At 44.2% G+C, this 16,334-nt stretch overlaps 1 protein-coding gene across 1 annotated transcript in view; it reads left to right on the top strand.

Annotated features, from left to right (window-relative positions):
* Positions 1-16,334, top strand: part of UBE2S (ubiquitin conjugating enzyme E2 S) — a 60,327-nt gene that overhangs the window by 9,171 nt on the left and 34,822 nt on the right. Inside the window, exon 2 of the mRNA XM_086930419.1 lies at positions 9,100-9,247. Coding sequence (XP_086786545.1) covers positions 9,100-9,247 — 148 coding nt within the window. The remainder of the gene's footprint in view (positions 1-9,099; positions 9,248-16,334) is intronic.

Here is a 16,334-nt window from a genome sequence, read left to right as displayed (position 1 = left end):
CTTTGGTGCCATGTAGTGCAGTGACAAATTATGACAGCAATCTTCTTATATAAGAGCTCTGATATAGCCTCTCTGGTTATGCCAGGGCTCATACCATAGTAGTGTTTGAATACTTGCAATTCCCATATGTTGCCGCAGGTCTACATACTGGGGCTGAAGTTAGTGGTAAGCAATATTTCCATGGTTAGAATGCTGTTTTGAGTCTGTGCAAACCTAACTTGCATGTTTTAAGGGTTTTCAACAACTCTTCACTAATCCTTTTTTTCATATTGAGAAATGGTAGAAATTAGCTCCTGACATGGGCAGACTTTAACCTTCTTCCAGAGTGGGGGGGGGGGGCGTGGAGGGAAAGTAAACACTCAGATTTTCGCATGGGCAAATCTAAGCATGCATATTTGGTCATGCTAAAATGCAGTTCACAAATATTTTCTGGGAGTACTATTTCATGTCCTAACTTTGTAAGTTCTTGGGAATTTACAAAAGCCGGTTAGCTGCACTTAATGCAAAAACATATACCATGGGTGCACTTTTGAGACTTTATTTGATATTTGGGCTCCTAATTTGGTCTGGCGTTGACCGTGACGTTATGCGTTTATTAAAATTCTGTCTCTGTATGTATCGGCTGGCTTCACTGCGAGTGACCATATTCTGTTCTTTCAGAAGGAGCATATCGGCACACAAAGTAGTTTTGTGCAAAATTGATGCTAAGTTATCCATGCATAAACAGATCAACCTGGATACCTCCTCTTGCGTTTACCATCTGAAGACCCTTAAGAAAATCAGGAAATTCTTCACCAGGGAAGCAAGCACCATTATCATGCTGGCCCTGATCATGTCCAGGCTGGATTATGCCAACGCCTTCAACTAAGGGCTCCCTGCTAATCAGACCCATAGGCTGCAGCTAATTCAAAACAAAGCGGCCAGGCTGGTCCATCAGCAACCTAGACACTGTTGCATCAAACCACTTCTGGAGCAATTACATTGGCTTCCGGTGACCCAACAGTCCATGTTTAAACAGCAGATATGAATTTGGGACCCTTCTTGCTAAGTGAGTTGAAGACCATGCAGCCTAAGATCTCAAGGTATCACACAAAAGGAATCTCAGATCGCCCACTATGTTAATGGCGAATATTCCAAGATTCGAGCGCAAGAGAACTGGTGGATCCAGCTTCTCTGTTCTCGGCCCTACTCCTTGGAACTCCCTGCCAATGGACATTAGACTACATCTGAGTACACCAAATTCAGGAAACAACTGAAACATGGCTGTTCACTCTAGCATACTGTTAGTAGTCCTTAGGAAGCTTCTCCCTCCCCTTATAGCACAAAGAGACCTTTTGGTATACGTGCACTTAGCAAATTCCATAAACATTTGTTCAGAGCCAGGTACTGTGACAGTGTGTGCTTTTTGAGATCAAAAACAATTTTTACTTTTGCCAGTGTTTGTTATAATGGTGAGGGCCAGGCAGCTCCCACACATATAAGGTTTTACAAAAACCATGCCAAAACAATTCACAAATTGACAAAACTAAAAAGCTGACCACCAATTTCAGACCTGCTGGCTTAGACCATGCTTGTTAATTTTTGTTTCCCATAATCATTGAAACTGGTTACTCTGATTTTTTCCAAGTATGAATATTTTTGGGAAATACCAGCATGCCTCGACAGATAACTCAACGATGCTGCAAAGAAATGGTACCTGAAATCTTACCGTAGTTTAGCTAAACATCTTCTTTCATTTTTTTAATGAACATTTTATTTTGAAAGCAAATAATCCTCTCTTGCTTTCAAGCGTCTGCAAGTATTTGCTTCAAATCAGAGCATTTTGGTAGCATTATACACAGCCTCGGATAACTAAACTCTGAAAACGCGTGAACACATTTTTATACTGGAACCACTGACAGTAGTGCAGTCAGAGCTTACATTTACTTAGAGCGCTGACCCTAATAATAAAGACTTTCAATTGATGAACCATAAATTCAAGTTTGAACAGTATTAACATATGGACAAAAATATTACCTTAACTGCAGACAGGGACCTTCCCTGATCCATAATGTGGCACTGCAAATTGGCATAAAACGGGTTTGTGCTGCAGGGAGTTTGGCCTACTTGTCCCAAGGATGAAATATACATGAAAACGTGTTGCTCTTGACTCAAAACAATGTCCCGGGTGTCTGGCTATAGGAATTCCACATCCCCCGCAATGGGATATAGTTATAGGTGGGTAAATTGAACTTCAGTGTTGGAGAGTGGGATTAATGTTCAACGCCTATGGCCAGTTTGGAAATGCCTTTAAACTCATGTTTTTTAGTTTTCTCCATCTTCTCTTTAAAGTATCCCAACATGGGTATTTGTATACAGCAAGGGCACCCTATATTCTCATGGAAACCAAGGTAATAAACAACATAATTAGTTTCAATATACAACAGAAGAAAATTATTGTCCTATGGGTCTCCTGTATGTCAATACCTCGCTTCCAGTTGAGAGCTAATTAAATTGTCTAAGTATTCCAAAGTCTCAATTCATTGTATGCCATAAAATATTCAAAAAATAAAACCAATCCACTTTTCTTGTTTCTGATTTTTGTTATGTCAAATCGGATAAAGGTCCAGACTGTGCATTGAAAATTAGTGCCGATTATGCAGTATTGTGAGAAAGTGAGCATACATACAGAAATTCCAAACGGGCATTGTACAGAACCCAAAGTATATAATTACTAGCAGCCCGTCCCGACGTTGTCCGGGTATGAATTGCTGCCGGCCAGTAGTATATTGTTTTGTAGGATTTCGTTTTGATAGCATTACTTATCTGTGACAGGCCTGTGAAACGCTCCGATTCACAGTGCACTGCTGATGCGCGTTCAGTAGTGTGTGAACTCGAGTTTCCCTACTTTATGTTTCCTTGCAATATTATATAGCGCGAACTCGACAACATGGCATGAGCACAATTTACATTACAGAAGAACACATTCATTTGTGGTAGGCACGGGGAGACAAAGCGATTTGCCTGGAATCACCGGATGTTGAGCTGATGCCGAGATTCAAACGTAGCTCCCCAGCTCCAAAGTTCCCAATTCTAGAACTTGTGGCGGGAGGTGTGTCTAAAAGTGTATGTCGGTGCTGGCCACCAATGAGAGAGACCTGTGCATTTTTCAAATGGGTGGTGAAAAAATATGAGTATGTTGCTGGAGATGTGGGCCGCCGTGTCACCAATGTACTTACCAGGGAAGGGTAAACACCCATTATTCGGCAACTTTCTTTCCGCATACCATCCCTCCGCTTACTTTCATTACGAAAGTACCATGACTCCGCAATGCCATTATAACGCATGGCATTACATTTTATATGCTTTTACCACGCATACATTTACAACGAAATTCGTTGTAAATGCATGAATGGTAAAAGCATGTTTTTTTTAATGTTTGGATAAGGTAAGTATGGGTATAGGGGTATATGTTTTGGGGTGCTGAGGTATATGTTTTGGGGTGTTTGGGTATTTTAAGGGTTCAGATATAGTTTTGGGTTATGGGGTACAGGGGTAGTTTTAGGGTTTAGGGATAGGTATGGGTTTTGGGGTACAGGGGTATTTTTAGGGTTCAGGGGTAGGTTTGGGGGTACAGTGTTATTTTTAGGGTTCAGGGCTAGGTTTGGGTTTTGGGGTACAGGGGTATTTTAGGGTTCAGGGGTAGGTTTGGGTTTTGAGGTACAGGGGTATTTTTAGGGTTCAGGGCTAGGTTTGGGTTTTGGAGTACAGGGGTATTTTTAGGGTTTAGGGATAAGTTTGGGTTTTGGAGTACAGGGGTATTTTTAGGGTTTAGGGATAAGTTTGGGTTATGGGGTACAGGGTATATTTATAGGGTTAAGATGGGTTAGTGTTTAAGGGTGTTGGGGTATTTTAAGGAGTAAGGGTGGGTTATGATTAGAGTGTGCAGGGGTATTTAAAGGGAGCAGGGTGGGATCAGCACACTATATGAGACATGGCATGAAGGGCGGAACGTACCACACGCCCCCAGCGTTTGTCACGCCCACAGCACAACGCAGACACGCCCACACAGGACTACTTTTCAGGCACGGTTCTTTTACCTTTTAAATGTTTATGGTGGGCGTCTGCATAGCCTATGTCCTTCTGCTGCAACTGCCCTTTCCAACGCTGTATTGGGTGTTGTGATTGGTGCTGTGGTTCCTGAGATTACCAGCCTCAAAGGTTTGGGCTCTCTTTATTATATTAGTATGGATGAACTCTTCTTCGGGGAACTGTACCAGTTCATATGCATTCCCTCCATTTGAAACAATTCAACTTTAGGTTGTGTACAGTCTGTTTGTAATTTCTGTGTATATATCCTTTCTTTTGCTTAGCATTGCCTTGTCTTTGCTAGTTTTTATTACACCTACTGCACTTTTATTTGATTTGACAAATAACTAATATCTGGAACAAAGGGGGAAAGGCCACCTACCCGAATACTTATGGTATCCAATGGATTGAGACATGATGAGCATTTTCTCAAGCGTAACTAATTTAATTAACTTTTTAACTAAGCACAGTATTGATCTAAATGAGCCCTGGACAAATTCTTTGGCGTACTCCAACCTGGAAATGGTCTGGTTGCCTCATGTAAAGGGCGATTGCATTGGAAGGGGTTCTTCATAAGAGAAAAAATATGCCACCCTGACCTCCATTAGGCAGGTTGGAAGGAGGAGGAGTAGGGGAATTATATTCCGCCATAAAAAGGATAGTATTTCTGTAAGTGTTTGAACAGCAGTCACACCGCTGGAAAGGCTTATTCACAGAGATTCACATTATTTTTTCAAGTACATTTGGAAACCTGTGAAAGGTGCAACTTGGAAGATGCATTTCAGAAGAACATTTTGTGTGTGTACAAATGCGCCCTGCATGTTCAATTAACTTGTAGTAGACTTAAAGCTTTGGTAGCACTGCACAAATGCTACACTGCCCTTTTCTTAAGATGATGATTCTATTGGCAGGGCCACTGGATTTATGCAGCAGGGGTGACTAAAGTATGTATCAAAAGGCAAATTACGTCTCATAATACAGCACACTTCTTTATTATATTCGTTATTTTGTAATTTTTACAAATGGTAATCTGGATTTAAGATTTCACCTAATTAGTACCAGTTTAATGACCAAACGCAACTGAAAGATAACCAGTTAACCTTTGCGAATGGCATTTCGCTGTGTGCAAAAATGTTGCCATGAATTTAGTGTGTCGATCCTTTTGAGCTCAAAGCAATTTTTTTGGGATAAAATTTGCAGATTATGCAGCAAATTATGGGATATGCTAACTATAGCAAATCCAGAATTGTGCGGGGTAAGAAACCCACACCCACAGAATCACATAATTCTAGTGGCCCTGCCTAATGTACAGGCTGATACCTGAATGGAACTGAGCAGGTAGACTTGACTCCAACCCTATGTCCTTATTGGGTGATGCTCGTCTGCTTGGAGTGTTAGTTTATGGAAATAACTGTCAGTTTATTGTTTAAAAAACATTTGGATACCCAAGCGAATGCCCCAACGAGTAGTATCCTCTCTGCTTGTCCCTGCTTCTTAATTGCCAGCTCAGCCCCACAGTGACTCCCCAACATTCCACGACCTAATTCGTGACAGTGCAGAAAAGGATATAACAGATAGCAGGGTATAACAGCTTTTTGTTGGGAGGGCCCTTTGAACAGCAAACGGTATCTTGTTTTTTAGGTCTCGTAGCGATACAGTGCGTAAGCACTGTACTCGCCGAGATCTAATGTTACGGACACTGCTTCCCAGGAGACAGTGCTGGCCACGCGCTTTTTTCAAAATGCGATCGGCGCAGGCCACGCGCTTGCCGTGTCTGTCTCCTGGGAAGCGCATACATACACAGGCACACACCCCCCCCTGCACGCATGCGCGCACACATACACAAGCACACATGCATGCATGTAGAGACATTCCCCCCCCCCCTCCCTCCGCCGTCGCACACACAGACACACGCACACGCACACATACAGGCATCCCCCCCCTTCCCCGCTCACCGGCACTCCGGACTTGTGCAGCCTCCGTCCGCGGGGCTCTCCCTCGGGCACCACTGCTCCTCCAGGCACTCCGTGGGCGCGGGCTTCACAAAACGGAAGTCCCGCCCCCACCATAGGTTTCGTTTTTAGGAGTGCGCGCGCAGACGTGTCCTCCTCCGTGTCAGCAGCAGACCTCATTTCAGCACTCTAGCCCAGAGCAACAGGAAACCACGGACCCTACTGCCCCTTCGGAAATACAAATATACTGAAAACATGACTCAGAAGCTTAACTTGTCAAGCCGAGCCCGCCCCGAGCTCCGTCCCCTCTGTGTTTTCTTTTCCTCCTTCCCTGCTCCGCTTCGCCTTCCAGTTCGCTGCCTCTGCGCCTGGAGCGCCCAGGAGGTTTTAACAAGCGCTACATTCCAAGTGACAGCCAGACACTTTAACACTTCAGCCAGACACTTTAACACTTCAAGGAGAAGGTTGATTTAATCGCAGGCCTGTCATTTATTATTTGTCTGCCTCGCTCCGCCGGGGCGCCCGCTGATCAACTGCCTCGCTCCCTCGAGGTTTGTCTTTTTTTTTTTTTTTTTTTTTGTTATGTTTAAATCCTTAATACAAATTGCTGCGCTCCCGGATGTCCCAGAGGGCCCCATTACCGCCTGCGGGGCATTAAGAGTCATTAATAGTGCTGTCAGCGGACTGGCCAGTTGGTTAGGTTCTCATAAATAGGAAATTAATCCGTCTCCTTCATTAATAATGCCTGGTGTAAGGTATTCTGTTGCACTTGGTGTCGGCGGAGGCCGCTGTATTTGTCTGTAATGCGAGAGGACAGCCCGGGTTTGGCTGTGGGCTCGATCTTTCGTAAGAGAGGCGGTTTGCTTAAAAAAACACAGACAACCAGACAGGAAAAACTCCGATTTCCTTCCTCGTAGGTATGAAGCCCCCATGAGATCTTTCTTAAGTTTGCTTTTCACACCGAAGTCTTTTGGATAGCCCTGTAACTCTGTTGCAGGTTTGCATAAAGAGGGCGACCCATAAAGCCAATGATTATTTAACGCGATCTTGCCCCGAAAATAACTTCCCTGAGGGGGTTAGAACAACCTCCCAGGTGCAAGCGCTCCACCCTGCCCCCTCCCCAATCTCCAGCTTGTTTAGAGTGATATCATGCAGATAAAAGCGGTATCGTCTGGCAGGTGAATGCTGTGCTAAGCTGCAGCCTGTAAAATTGTCGCTTTATGTGCGCTGCAGACAGCATCATTACTTGGGAAAGTGCAGCTTTTACAAACCATGCATCCAAAGTGCATTGTGGGAGCTAGCTCTGCTGCAGACTTTACAGCACCTTCCACTATCAGGTAGTAAGTGCAACAACAGGTCCAAACTTTCGAGGTATTGCATCCGGGGTGCACAATGGGGACAGGGAACTTTGGGACACTACCTCAGAACTGCACTTTTCACTGGGCTCTAGTTTACTGATGAACAAGAATGTATACAATTACTAGATGCACATCTTATGTACTGATTAGTGTGTAAAGCTTACTTAGTAAATATCTAATTTATTTTTCCTCATAGGTGTTGTACTAAATGATCGTTATTTTCCCACTGCAGGAAGCAGTATTAAATGCAGTTCATAGGGGTTTACATCATTTCATGATTTACTTGTTATTTGTCGTGCGAGAACAAGTTGAGAGACATTGTTTCAGCAGTCCCTGGGCTGCTGAACAGGTGCCCTATCCTCGCATTTTCAGGTTGTCTTTCCTCGGGTAGGAATATTTAGTAAACCTATTTCATCTAGGGATACTTTGTGACACCGCTCAAACAACCAAACTGGGGGAGTAAAGCCCTCTTTAGAGGACCCGCCCCAGGGAGAAATAGTCATTGTGGTGTTCTGTTAACTGACAGGTCATTTACTGCTTGGATATTGCACCAATCCCTGGCTGCGCTTCGCAGAACAAATAACTGCGGTACTGTCAAGAAATATAAGGCGCCTGGCTGTCTTAGAGTACAATTATTTTACTCCAAGACAGAAAGCTATCTGCTTTCATTCCTTGTTTAGGTCTGGTGCAAGCATTGGAGAATAAGACACCATTGTACACTGGAACAAGAGACGGTGACCGCTAGGACAGGAGTCGCATGCAGTACACTGGGACATTGGAAACGGACAGAATGGAGATGAGACACTGACATGTTCAATTAGGGATGCACTTATGTGCATTAGGATGGCAAGGCATTGAGTCAAGTGGCCGACATTCACTTACACTTGGGCACGGAAAACTGACTACACTCTAGGAGAGGAGACAGCACACTATAGGGAGACAGCACACTATAGGGAGACAGCACACTATAGGGAGACAGCACACTATAGGGAGACAGCACACTATAGGGAGACAGCACACTATAGGGAGACAGCACACTATAGGGAGACAGCACACTATAGGGAGACAGCACACTATAGGGAGACAGCACACTATAGGGAGACAGCACACTATAGGGAGACAGCACACTATAGGGAGACCCTGCTGTGACTATTTCATGCTTTTTGTCCTAACTAGCTGAAACTGGGCAATGAGACACTGACAGTGTAATGACGGGTATCAAGGACAGCACTGTGTGAAGGAGACACTGTCACAGGGCGTTTAACAGGCACGAGCACAGAACAGTGTGACAAAGTATTAACAGGCAACACTGAAATTGTACTGCGGCAGGAAGAGATAGGCTCATTCAGAGACCGTAGATAGCGACACAGGAGACGCTAACAGACACTCGTGTTGATATACCGACATGCTCTGGCAGACGCAAAGACAGCCTGATATACGTACAGGGAGGATGGAACAGGGGCACAGTGACAGCGCACGGTAATGGGTCCGCCATCACAGCTTGCTCTAGAGTCAGAAAACACTAACACTAACTCGCATAAGCAACAGCTAACCATTCACAAATAATGTTTATATACCAATTGCAAATTAAAGAAAAAAAAATTTGCAAAGCATTGTCATTTACAATGCCAGTAACTCAAACTTTAATGCTGCGAGACCTATTGCATTGCAAATGCTTGTTAATTGTTGCAGATGCATTTAAAGTTACTTTAATTTTCTAGAATTCAAACGTTGAGAACCTGCCTCCACATATAATCCGCCTGGTGTACAAGGAAGTCTCCACTTTAACATCGGACCCACCAGAGGGAATCAAACTTTTCCCAAATGAGGAGGATATCACAGATGTGCAAGTCACTATTGAAGGCCCAGGTAACAGCGCATATGTTCATTTTTTTTCTTCTCCATAACTACACATGAGCTCCACTTTGAAATGGGATTACAGTGTTATTACTAGAAATTGATTGTAAGGTAAGATGCATGACATGTATGTGCTCTACCAAAGTTGTACTTTCTTGTGCATGCATTGCTAATTGTCAGTGTAATGGTAGTATATTGATCTTCCTCATGCAAACAATGCACCCCTACTGTGTTGCTATTGCCCTGTGAGGCGGCTAAGTCCAGAAGAAGCATTAATTAATTGGGGTCTGCATTAGCTTGCAGTGCAAGCTACGTTGCACTCGTAGCGCCACGATTACAACTAGAGGCTAGTATAGGCGATTATAGCTGCTTCTTCGGTTGCTCAGTAACCACTGCTTGCTGTCAGTTCATCATATTTTTTTTTACCCTAGTTCTTTATAACCACGGGTAACATTGTACACATCACTGTTTAGACATATCAGTGCTTTACAGTAACAATCCACTTTTTAGGTCTCGCGACCTATCAATTCACACAAGCGCATTGAGCGGAGCGAGAATTCAAGTGCTCAAAATGCTAGTCAACCAAACAAGCACGCGCATCAGCCTCCCTCCTAATCCGGCTTCCCTCCGGCCATTTGCCACACTCCTTGCCTCTGCCGCAAAGGACTCCTTTCCCCCCCCCCCCCCCCTGTTGACACCCCCTACAGTCTCACCGTGAGCTCCTCGCTCACATTCGACGTTCTAGGTATGATACACTTGCATTTCAAGATTTGTTATGTTTTACATTTTGCTCGCTGAAATTTCTCGTATCCGAATTAGTACTACGTGTCCATTTGTTAAAATGTTACACCCATTGAGCATGTTGAAGTTTTTTCGCTTTTGATGCTCGTAACTTTATTATTCACATTCTCCATTTGAAATTGCATATCGTGACTTGCCCCTTTAACCACAAACTACAAGCACCGTCACTTCAGTACTTAACCACACCCACCTTCACTACGTCACACGCTGACTTGTTTTCAACGGCATGGACTCAGAATTGCTGGTAGTACCGCGTACATATGCCGTATCAATTGTGCACACTGGTAAGCGCCTAGCACTTGACTTTTTTAATATACGTCTTTTCTGTTTATTTTAACCCCGCACATGGTTTATTTTGCCACGGCCATTGAGAGGGTTCGTTAATGGTTCACGGACGTCTCTTTAGTCACGATGCGTCTCAGTTCCACAGTGTTTTATTTACCTGGAGTCTTATGTTCTGTACACGTACCCGTATTGACAACATGAACTCCTTTTACTTTTATTTGATAAGCACGTTTTCTGTTATCCAGAAACTTGTCACTTCGACAATAGTATTCATTACATCGAGTCTACTTAATGTTCACCGCGTTGTTCACATTCATGAATCCTACACTTTCTTGAAATGCACAGTGGATCTTACACAGAACTACGGTGATGGTCTCACTCCGTGGTGATTCCACATCAGTTACGTTGTCTACTTTCATTTATCATAGATACTCCCTTAATAAAGGCAGAGTGCCAAAATGCATAGGGAAGGAAATCACGTGCAAACAATATCGATGATGTATGCTGCAATACTTTAATCAATTTATTTGGATTGCAAACAACAATTGAGATTAAGACTTTTCATGGATCTATGTTTTAAAGACTAATAACCTTCTCATTCAAACTTGTTCTTCAGAACTTTTTAGTTTAGTTTTGCTGTGTGATACAGCACTTTAATAATAATAATAATAATAATAATAATATGAAACTTATAATGCGCTCAGCTTACCCTGGGGCATCCCGGCGCAGACTTTAAGCTACAGTGCCCAGAGAGACACCTCCACGAGTGTGGAGGTGCTACTTGGATTTATATTATTTACGTTCCCGAGCGGGGAACGATTCACTGGCACACGTCTTGAACTGGACCCAATAACACGCAGTGCACGATCGCACTTCATAAATATAATAAGAACACAACTCTGATCCTCACGCATATCAATACCCAACTTATATAGGCCATATGACCGGTGCACTCTTCCATCAAGAGCACTTCCATGAAGTAGCATGATACTCGTCCACAAATCAGAATCTGCACTGGTCAAGGTAATGAAGCGGTGTGTAAATGCAACAATAGCACAAAGGAAACACATTCTGCCTTTTTATATTGGTAGCTAGGTCCTACAAATCCAAGAACATGGGGAAAAAGCCTTACACTGCTAGTACCAAAGAAAGTGGCTCAGCTATAGTCCAGTGCTCAAGCACTTCAGTCTAAACAGGACCACCTCAAACTGATATTTCAGCACGTTGCCTACTATACATGAAAGCCTTGTACAAACATTGATGACACTTACCCCGTAATCTATACCAGTGCAATCTAAGCACTCACACTGCACTTTCCAGCATTTTCAAGCAGCCTCAGAGCTCCCAATGCTTCGACAAAACACATTTGCACATAAATGAATATTACAGTTTTAAGTGTCTCAGTGCAGAATCTCCCACAATTGGGCTATTGATAAAATAACCACTCTATTAGTAATGCTTAGATTGTGCCATAACTTACATTTATTATTTGTTTTACTCACAACCAGGCAGTTTGCTTTGTGCCTCACCACATAAAAATACCCTCCTAATCCGGCTTCCCTCCGGCCATTTGCCACACTCCTTGCCTCTGCCGCAAAGGACTCCTCCACCCGTCGACACCCCCCTACAGTCTCACGTGAGCTCCTCACTCACATTCCCGCCCCCTCACTAGGCTCTCCTGCCCCATCCGGCTTCCCTCCGGCCATTTGCCACACTCCTTGCCTCTGCCGCAAAGGACTCCTCCCCCCTGTCACTCTCCAAAACAGCTTTGTTTGTGCTCTTGTTTTCCGTGAGCTCCTCGCTCACATTCCCGCCCCCTCCCCACCAGGCTCTTCCGCCCCCTCCGGCCATTTGCCACACTCCCTGTTTCTCTCGTTTTCCTTCGCTCTCATTTCTCTTCTCTGTAATTTTCTCCTTTCTGTTTCTCTTCACAAAGTTTCATCTTTTTTCGGGTTTCCTTTTTTCTTTCTTCCCGCATGCTTTGCAAAATGTGTGGTAGATGGCCTTTACCTCTTGTCAGACAGCAATTGCGGGTGGGAAATCGTATTGCAGTGCAGCCCTACTGTACTGAACTTTGTTGTCGGAAGGAGAGCCTTCCAACTATGTGGAAATGTAACAGAATACATGTGCTACCATTATAGTACTGATTCGTATTTTTCTACCGCAGATGTGGGACGAAAGTTCTCTTTTACCCTTAGTCATACATGCAAACCCTTCAGTGGGTGCATTATAGAAATAGTGACTGATCACTATTGCGAACGTGTGATGAATGAAGACTGAACTTGATCACGTGCATCAATGTACAGTGACGTCACCGACCATTCTATTGCGCGGACGGTCACGCAGGGTCACCGTTCTGAAACACATTGTCGTCAGGCGCTTTGCATTGTGATGCCAGAAGCTGCCGTATGGTCTCGAGATGCAGCAGCTCGGACATTTTCATTCCACCGCTGCGTGCCTGACTGCAAAGGGAGGTTAGTATTTGCATCTAAGCGGTACGGTCCGTGTTTTGTTCTTTTTAACAAATTCATATTATTCCAGAGGTGTAAATATCTGTGCTGCAGCAGGTACAGTTCCACCGTGGCCCGGTACACCCCTATTGATGAGTTTTCCTATAAACTAGGGACAGTTGCTTGCATTAGGGCCCTTGGCATCCCTGCCATGCCACTGTATTTTTCAAAGCACGACGTCCCTGTGCTGTATGTAACAGGGAGATGGCCAATGAGCACTTTTCTTGGGGCAGATGTGTTCTAGCGCCTGCGTTATTGCTTTTTTTATTACCGGTTTGAAAAAATAAATGCTTCAGGTGACAGATTTGAAGGCATGGGTATAACTATCCTTAGCGCAGCAGTTGCCGTGAAACCAGGGCCTACTGCACAAACAAGCACTTGCGTTGCCAATAGGTCTCGCAGTAGGAAAGTTGGAGCTATTACAATTGCAAATAACAATGCCTTTTATTTTTGTTTTCATTTTAAAAACATAAAGGGCTTTGTCATTTACAAAACCAATAGCTCCAACTTTCCTGCTGCAAGACCTATTGGCAACGCCAGTGCTTGTTTGTTTAGATGTAGGCATCGCAAATGGCTACATCCCTAATAAACGTGCTACTGCAGAAACAATCAATCTTGGTATGCAGTGGAAATGGCCTTGTTTTGTATGTTAATCATATTATGATTGGAGTTGGTTTGTGATGGATTGAACACCGTTTTCAGTAATTCCTGAAAGTTGGAGACTGGGCAGCCTGCCTGTATCTCATGCCAGTCTTAATGAAAGTTCGGAATGATACCCACGTTTTCATATGGTGTCGTGTAATAATGCTGTGAAGTTTTAATTTGCTTCAAAATACCTTTCTTTTGACCACCAAACATGTAATTGGGGGCATAGGATGTTTCTAAAATTGTGCCAGCATTGAGCTAGCTGCCAGTTGCAAACATGTTATGAGTTTGACTAAAGGGGTTGTCAAGGAGTACACTGAGTTTACACCTCGAGCCTCCCTACAAGAGGATCCGTTGAGTCGCACTCTTGATCACCTCCCCACGCTGGACCACCTCCTCCCAATAGTTGCGATCCATTGGACCACATATTTAGAATGTCTCCTTTTCCCCACACCCTATCCAGCCCAGGTTAGAACCACAAATAATTGATTTAATTAGGGTATAAGTGAGGTACCATCTGGTTAGAATTGTATGTGCATTTTCCTTGTGTTGCGTACACACAGTTGATTTTGTTGCCCTAGACCACACACCAATGTCTTCTGATATCTCTTGGACCAAATCCCTGTTCCATGTGCTAGTATAAGTGAGGGGGTGGTGCCGTATGTGATTTAGTGCTGTGTATTCTAAAGAGCCTCTCTTTATTGTGGATTAGGTGCTCAAATTGTCATATCCCTAAGGGTATTAATTTGGATTTCTCTATCACTCTTCCAATGTAACAGTTGGGTCAATGTGGCTGGTGGAATTGGTCTATGCAAGCGTCTGCTGGTGTCCAATCCTGTAAAAATATCCCAATCTTGGAGGGTGACGGAATGGGGTGTAGCCTTCAAGGATTTGTAGAGTGGAAGGAGGTTTTTGAGCGTGGTCTATTTTTACACAGCAGCCACAATATATGATGCAAGGAATTGAATGTACTTCTGCACTAAGTGTAGGGTAGGAAGGCTGATACCAGACTAATGCTGGTTGCAGTTGAGCAGCCAGTGTTTTGGCAGCAATGTTGAGTAACCTCACGCCTCTTTCCACCAGCTTCTTAAACATCGTAAGTCTAGACACCCTTAATGATTTGTTGCCCCAGACAAAATCAAGAAGCTTGTTTTGGGTTTATTTAAATAATGAAGGTGAGCACCAGGATGGATGTGCATGGAGGACTTATAAAAGCTGAGGAAGAAGTTAAATCTTGGTGCTAGTCGCACACTCTAGCCAGGATATCTTAATCTTCCCCCTTCTATAGAAGTTCTCAATCAGTACCACTAGTAATGTCAGATGTTGGCCTCGTAAATGTGTTCAGTGTCTTTTGTTAACTCGCTTCGATACCTAGGAATCACTTTATCACTCAAGCGGAATCCCACCTTCTATTGGTTTGGAGCTGTGCATCCTTTTGCAGAGGGAAATGCAGAACGCTAGCATAAACAGCCTATTTTATCTTGCAGCACACCTTAAACTTGTTACATTGCTTTTAGATTACTTTGGTGCAGCTTAGCTCTGCAACATCATAGGCTAAGTAAGGAAATGTATCCATTGTTAACTACCTTTTAGTAGGATGCAGGAAACTGGCTGTCTCCTTAGATAACTTTTTAGGTCTCGCCTGTCGATGCGCATGCGCATCGAGCAAGCGAGAGTATTGGGACTTATCCACTCTTTCCCCAACTTGCAAGGAATCATGGCGATTCCTTGCAGTGCCCGTGACTTTTAAGCTCAATGCGCATGCGCATTGAGCTTAAAAGCGCGTGCACATCAGTTCCCTCAGCCACTCCAGGCCCCTGCTGCTTTCACACCTCCCCGCTCCGCCCCCTCCCCTGCCCGCCGTGTCGCATTTCTCCTCCCCCCTCCCCTTCTCTCTCTTCCCTCTGTCTTGCTTCTCCAGCACACCCGGCCTCACTTCTCCTCCCCCTAATTACACTTCTTTCACTGCCGCCAGGCTGCTGTCACTTAATCTCCCCACTGCCCCACCCCCATTAGTGTCCTAACTACACTTCCAAGTCTCGCTACCTCGCCGCCTCCTCTCTATCCCTCTCTCCGTTCTTTTCCCATCTCTCCGTCCTCCCCTCTCCTTTTCTCAATATTCTTCTTTTCATACTTGTTCTTCTCTCCCATCCTGCGCTGCTCTTTCTCTCTCAAGCTTGCACAGAATGGCGGTGGCGGTGGCTCCATTTCTGTCGGGTTTAATTCATGTGGGGCATGAGTACCTCTTTCCCGTTTTCGCAGCTGAATTATCTTTGTCAGGGCCTTTTGGCTTTAAGTCTGACCGTGATCAGTGTTGCTGCCGTCATCTGCAAAATAAATCATTTTTCGTCCGAGTTCCAGGCTGACTGTGATGAATCCGCTATGTCACAGGGACCCGTAAATGTGGCTTTATGTGTGCTCTTTCTCTCTCAAGCTTGCACAGATTGGCGGTGGCTCCATTTCTGTCGGGTTTAATTCATGTGGGGCATGAGTACCTCTTTCCCGTTTTCGCAGCTGAATTATCTTTGTCAGGGCCCTTTGGCTTTAAGTCTGACCGTGATCAGTGTTGCTGCCGTCATCTGCAAAATAAATCATTTTTCGTCCGAGTTCCAGGCTGACTGTGATGAATCCGCTATGTCACAGGGACCCGTAAATTTGGCTTTACGGGGCTCTACATTTTGTGCAGTGGGAGCATGAACATGAACCCAGTTATACAGTACCAGTAAAAATAATTGTGGCCCAAAAACACAGAAGCCCGAATCCGGGTGAATGCTGTTACGTGTACAAGCTCACCCACCCACACATTAACACTTAACCTCTTCGCCGCTAATGACAAGGGTAACTCGTCATGGAGTTTC

The sequence above is a fragment of the Lissotriton vulgaris genome, chromosome 7 (assembly GCF_964263255.1).
Source record: "Lissotriton vulgaris chromosome 7, aLisVul1.2, whole genome shotgun sequence".
Taxonomy (NCBI): Eukaryota; Metazoa; Chordata; class Amphibia; order Caudata; family Salamandridae; genus Lissotriton; species Lissotriton vulgaris.
Note: the sequence above shows the minus strand (reverse complement) of the source record. Positions and strands in the feature narration are given on the sequence as shown.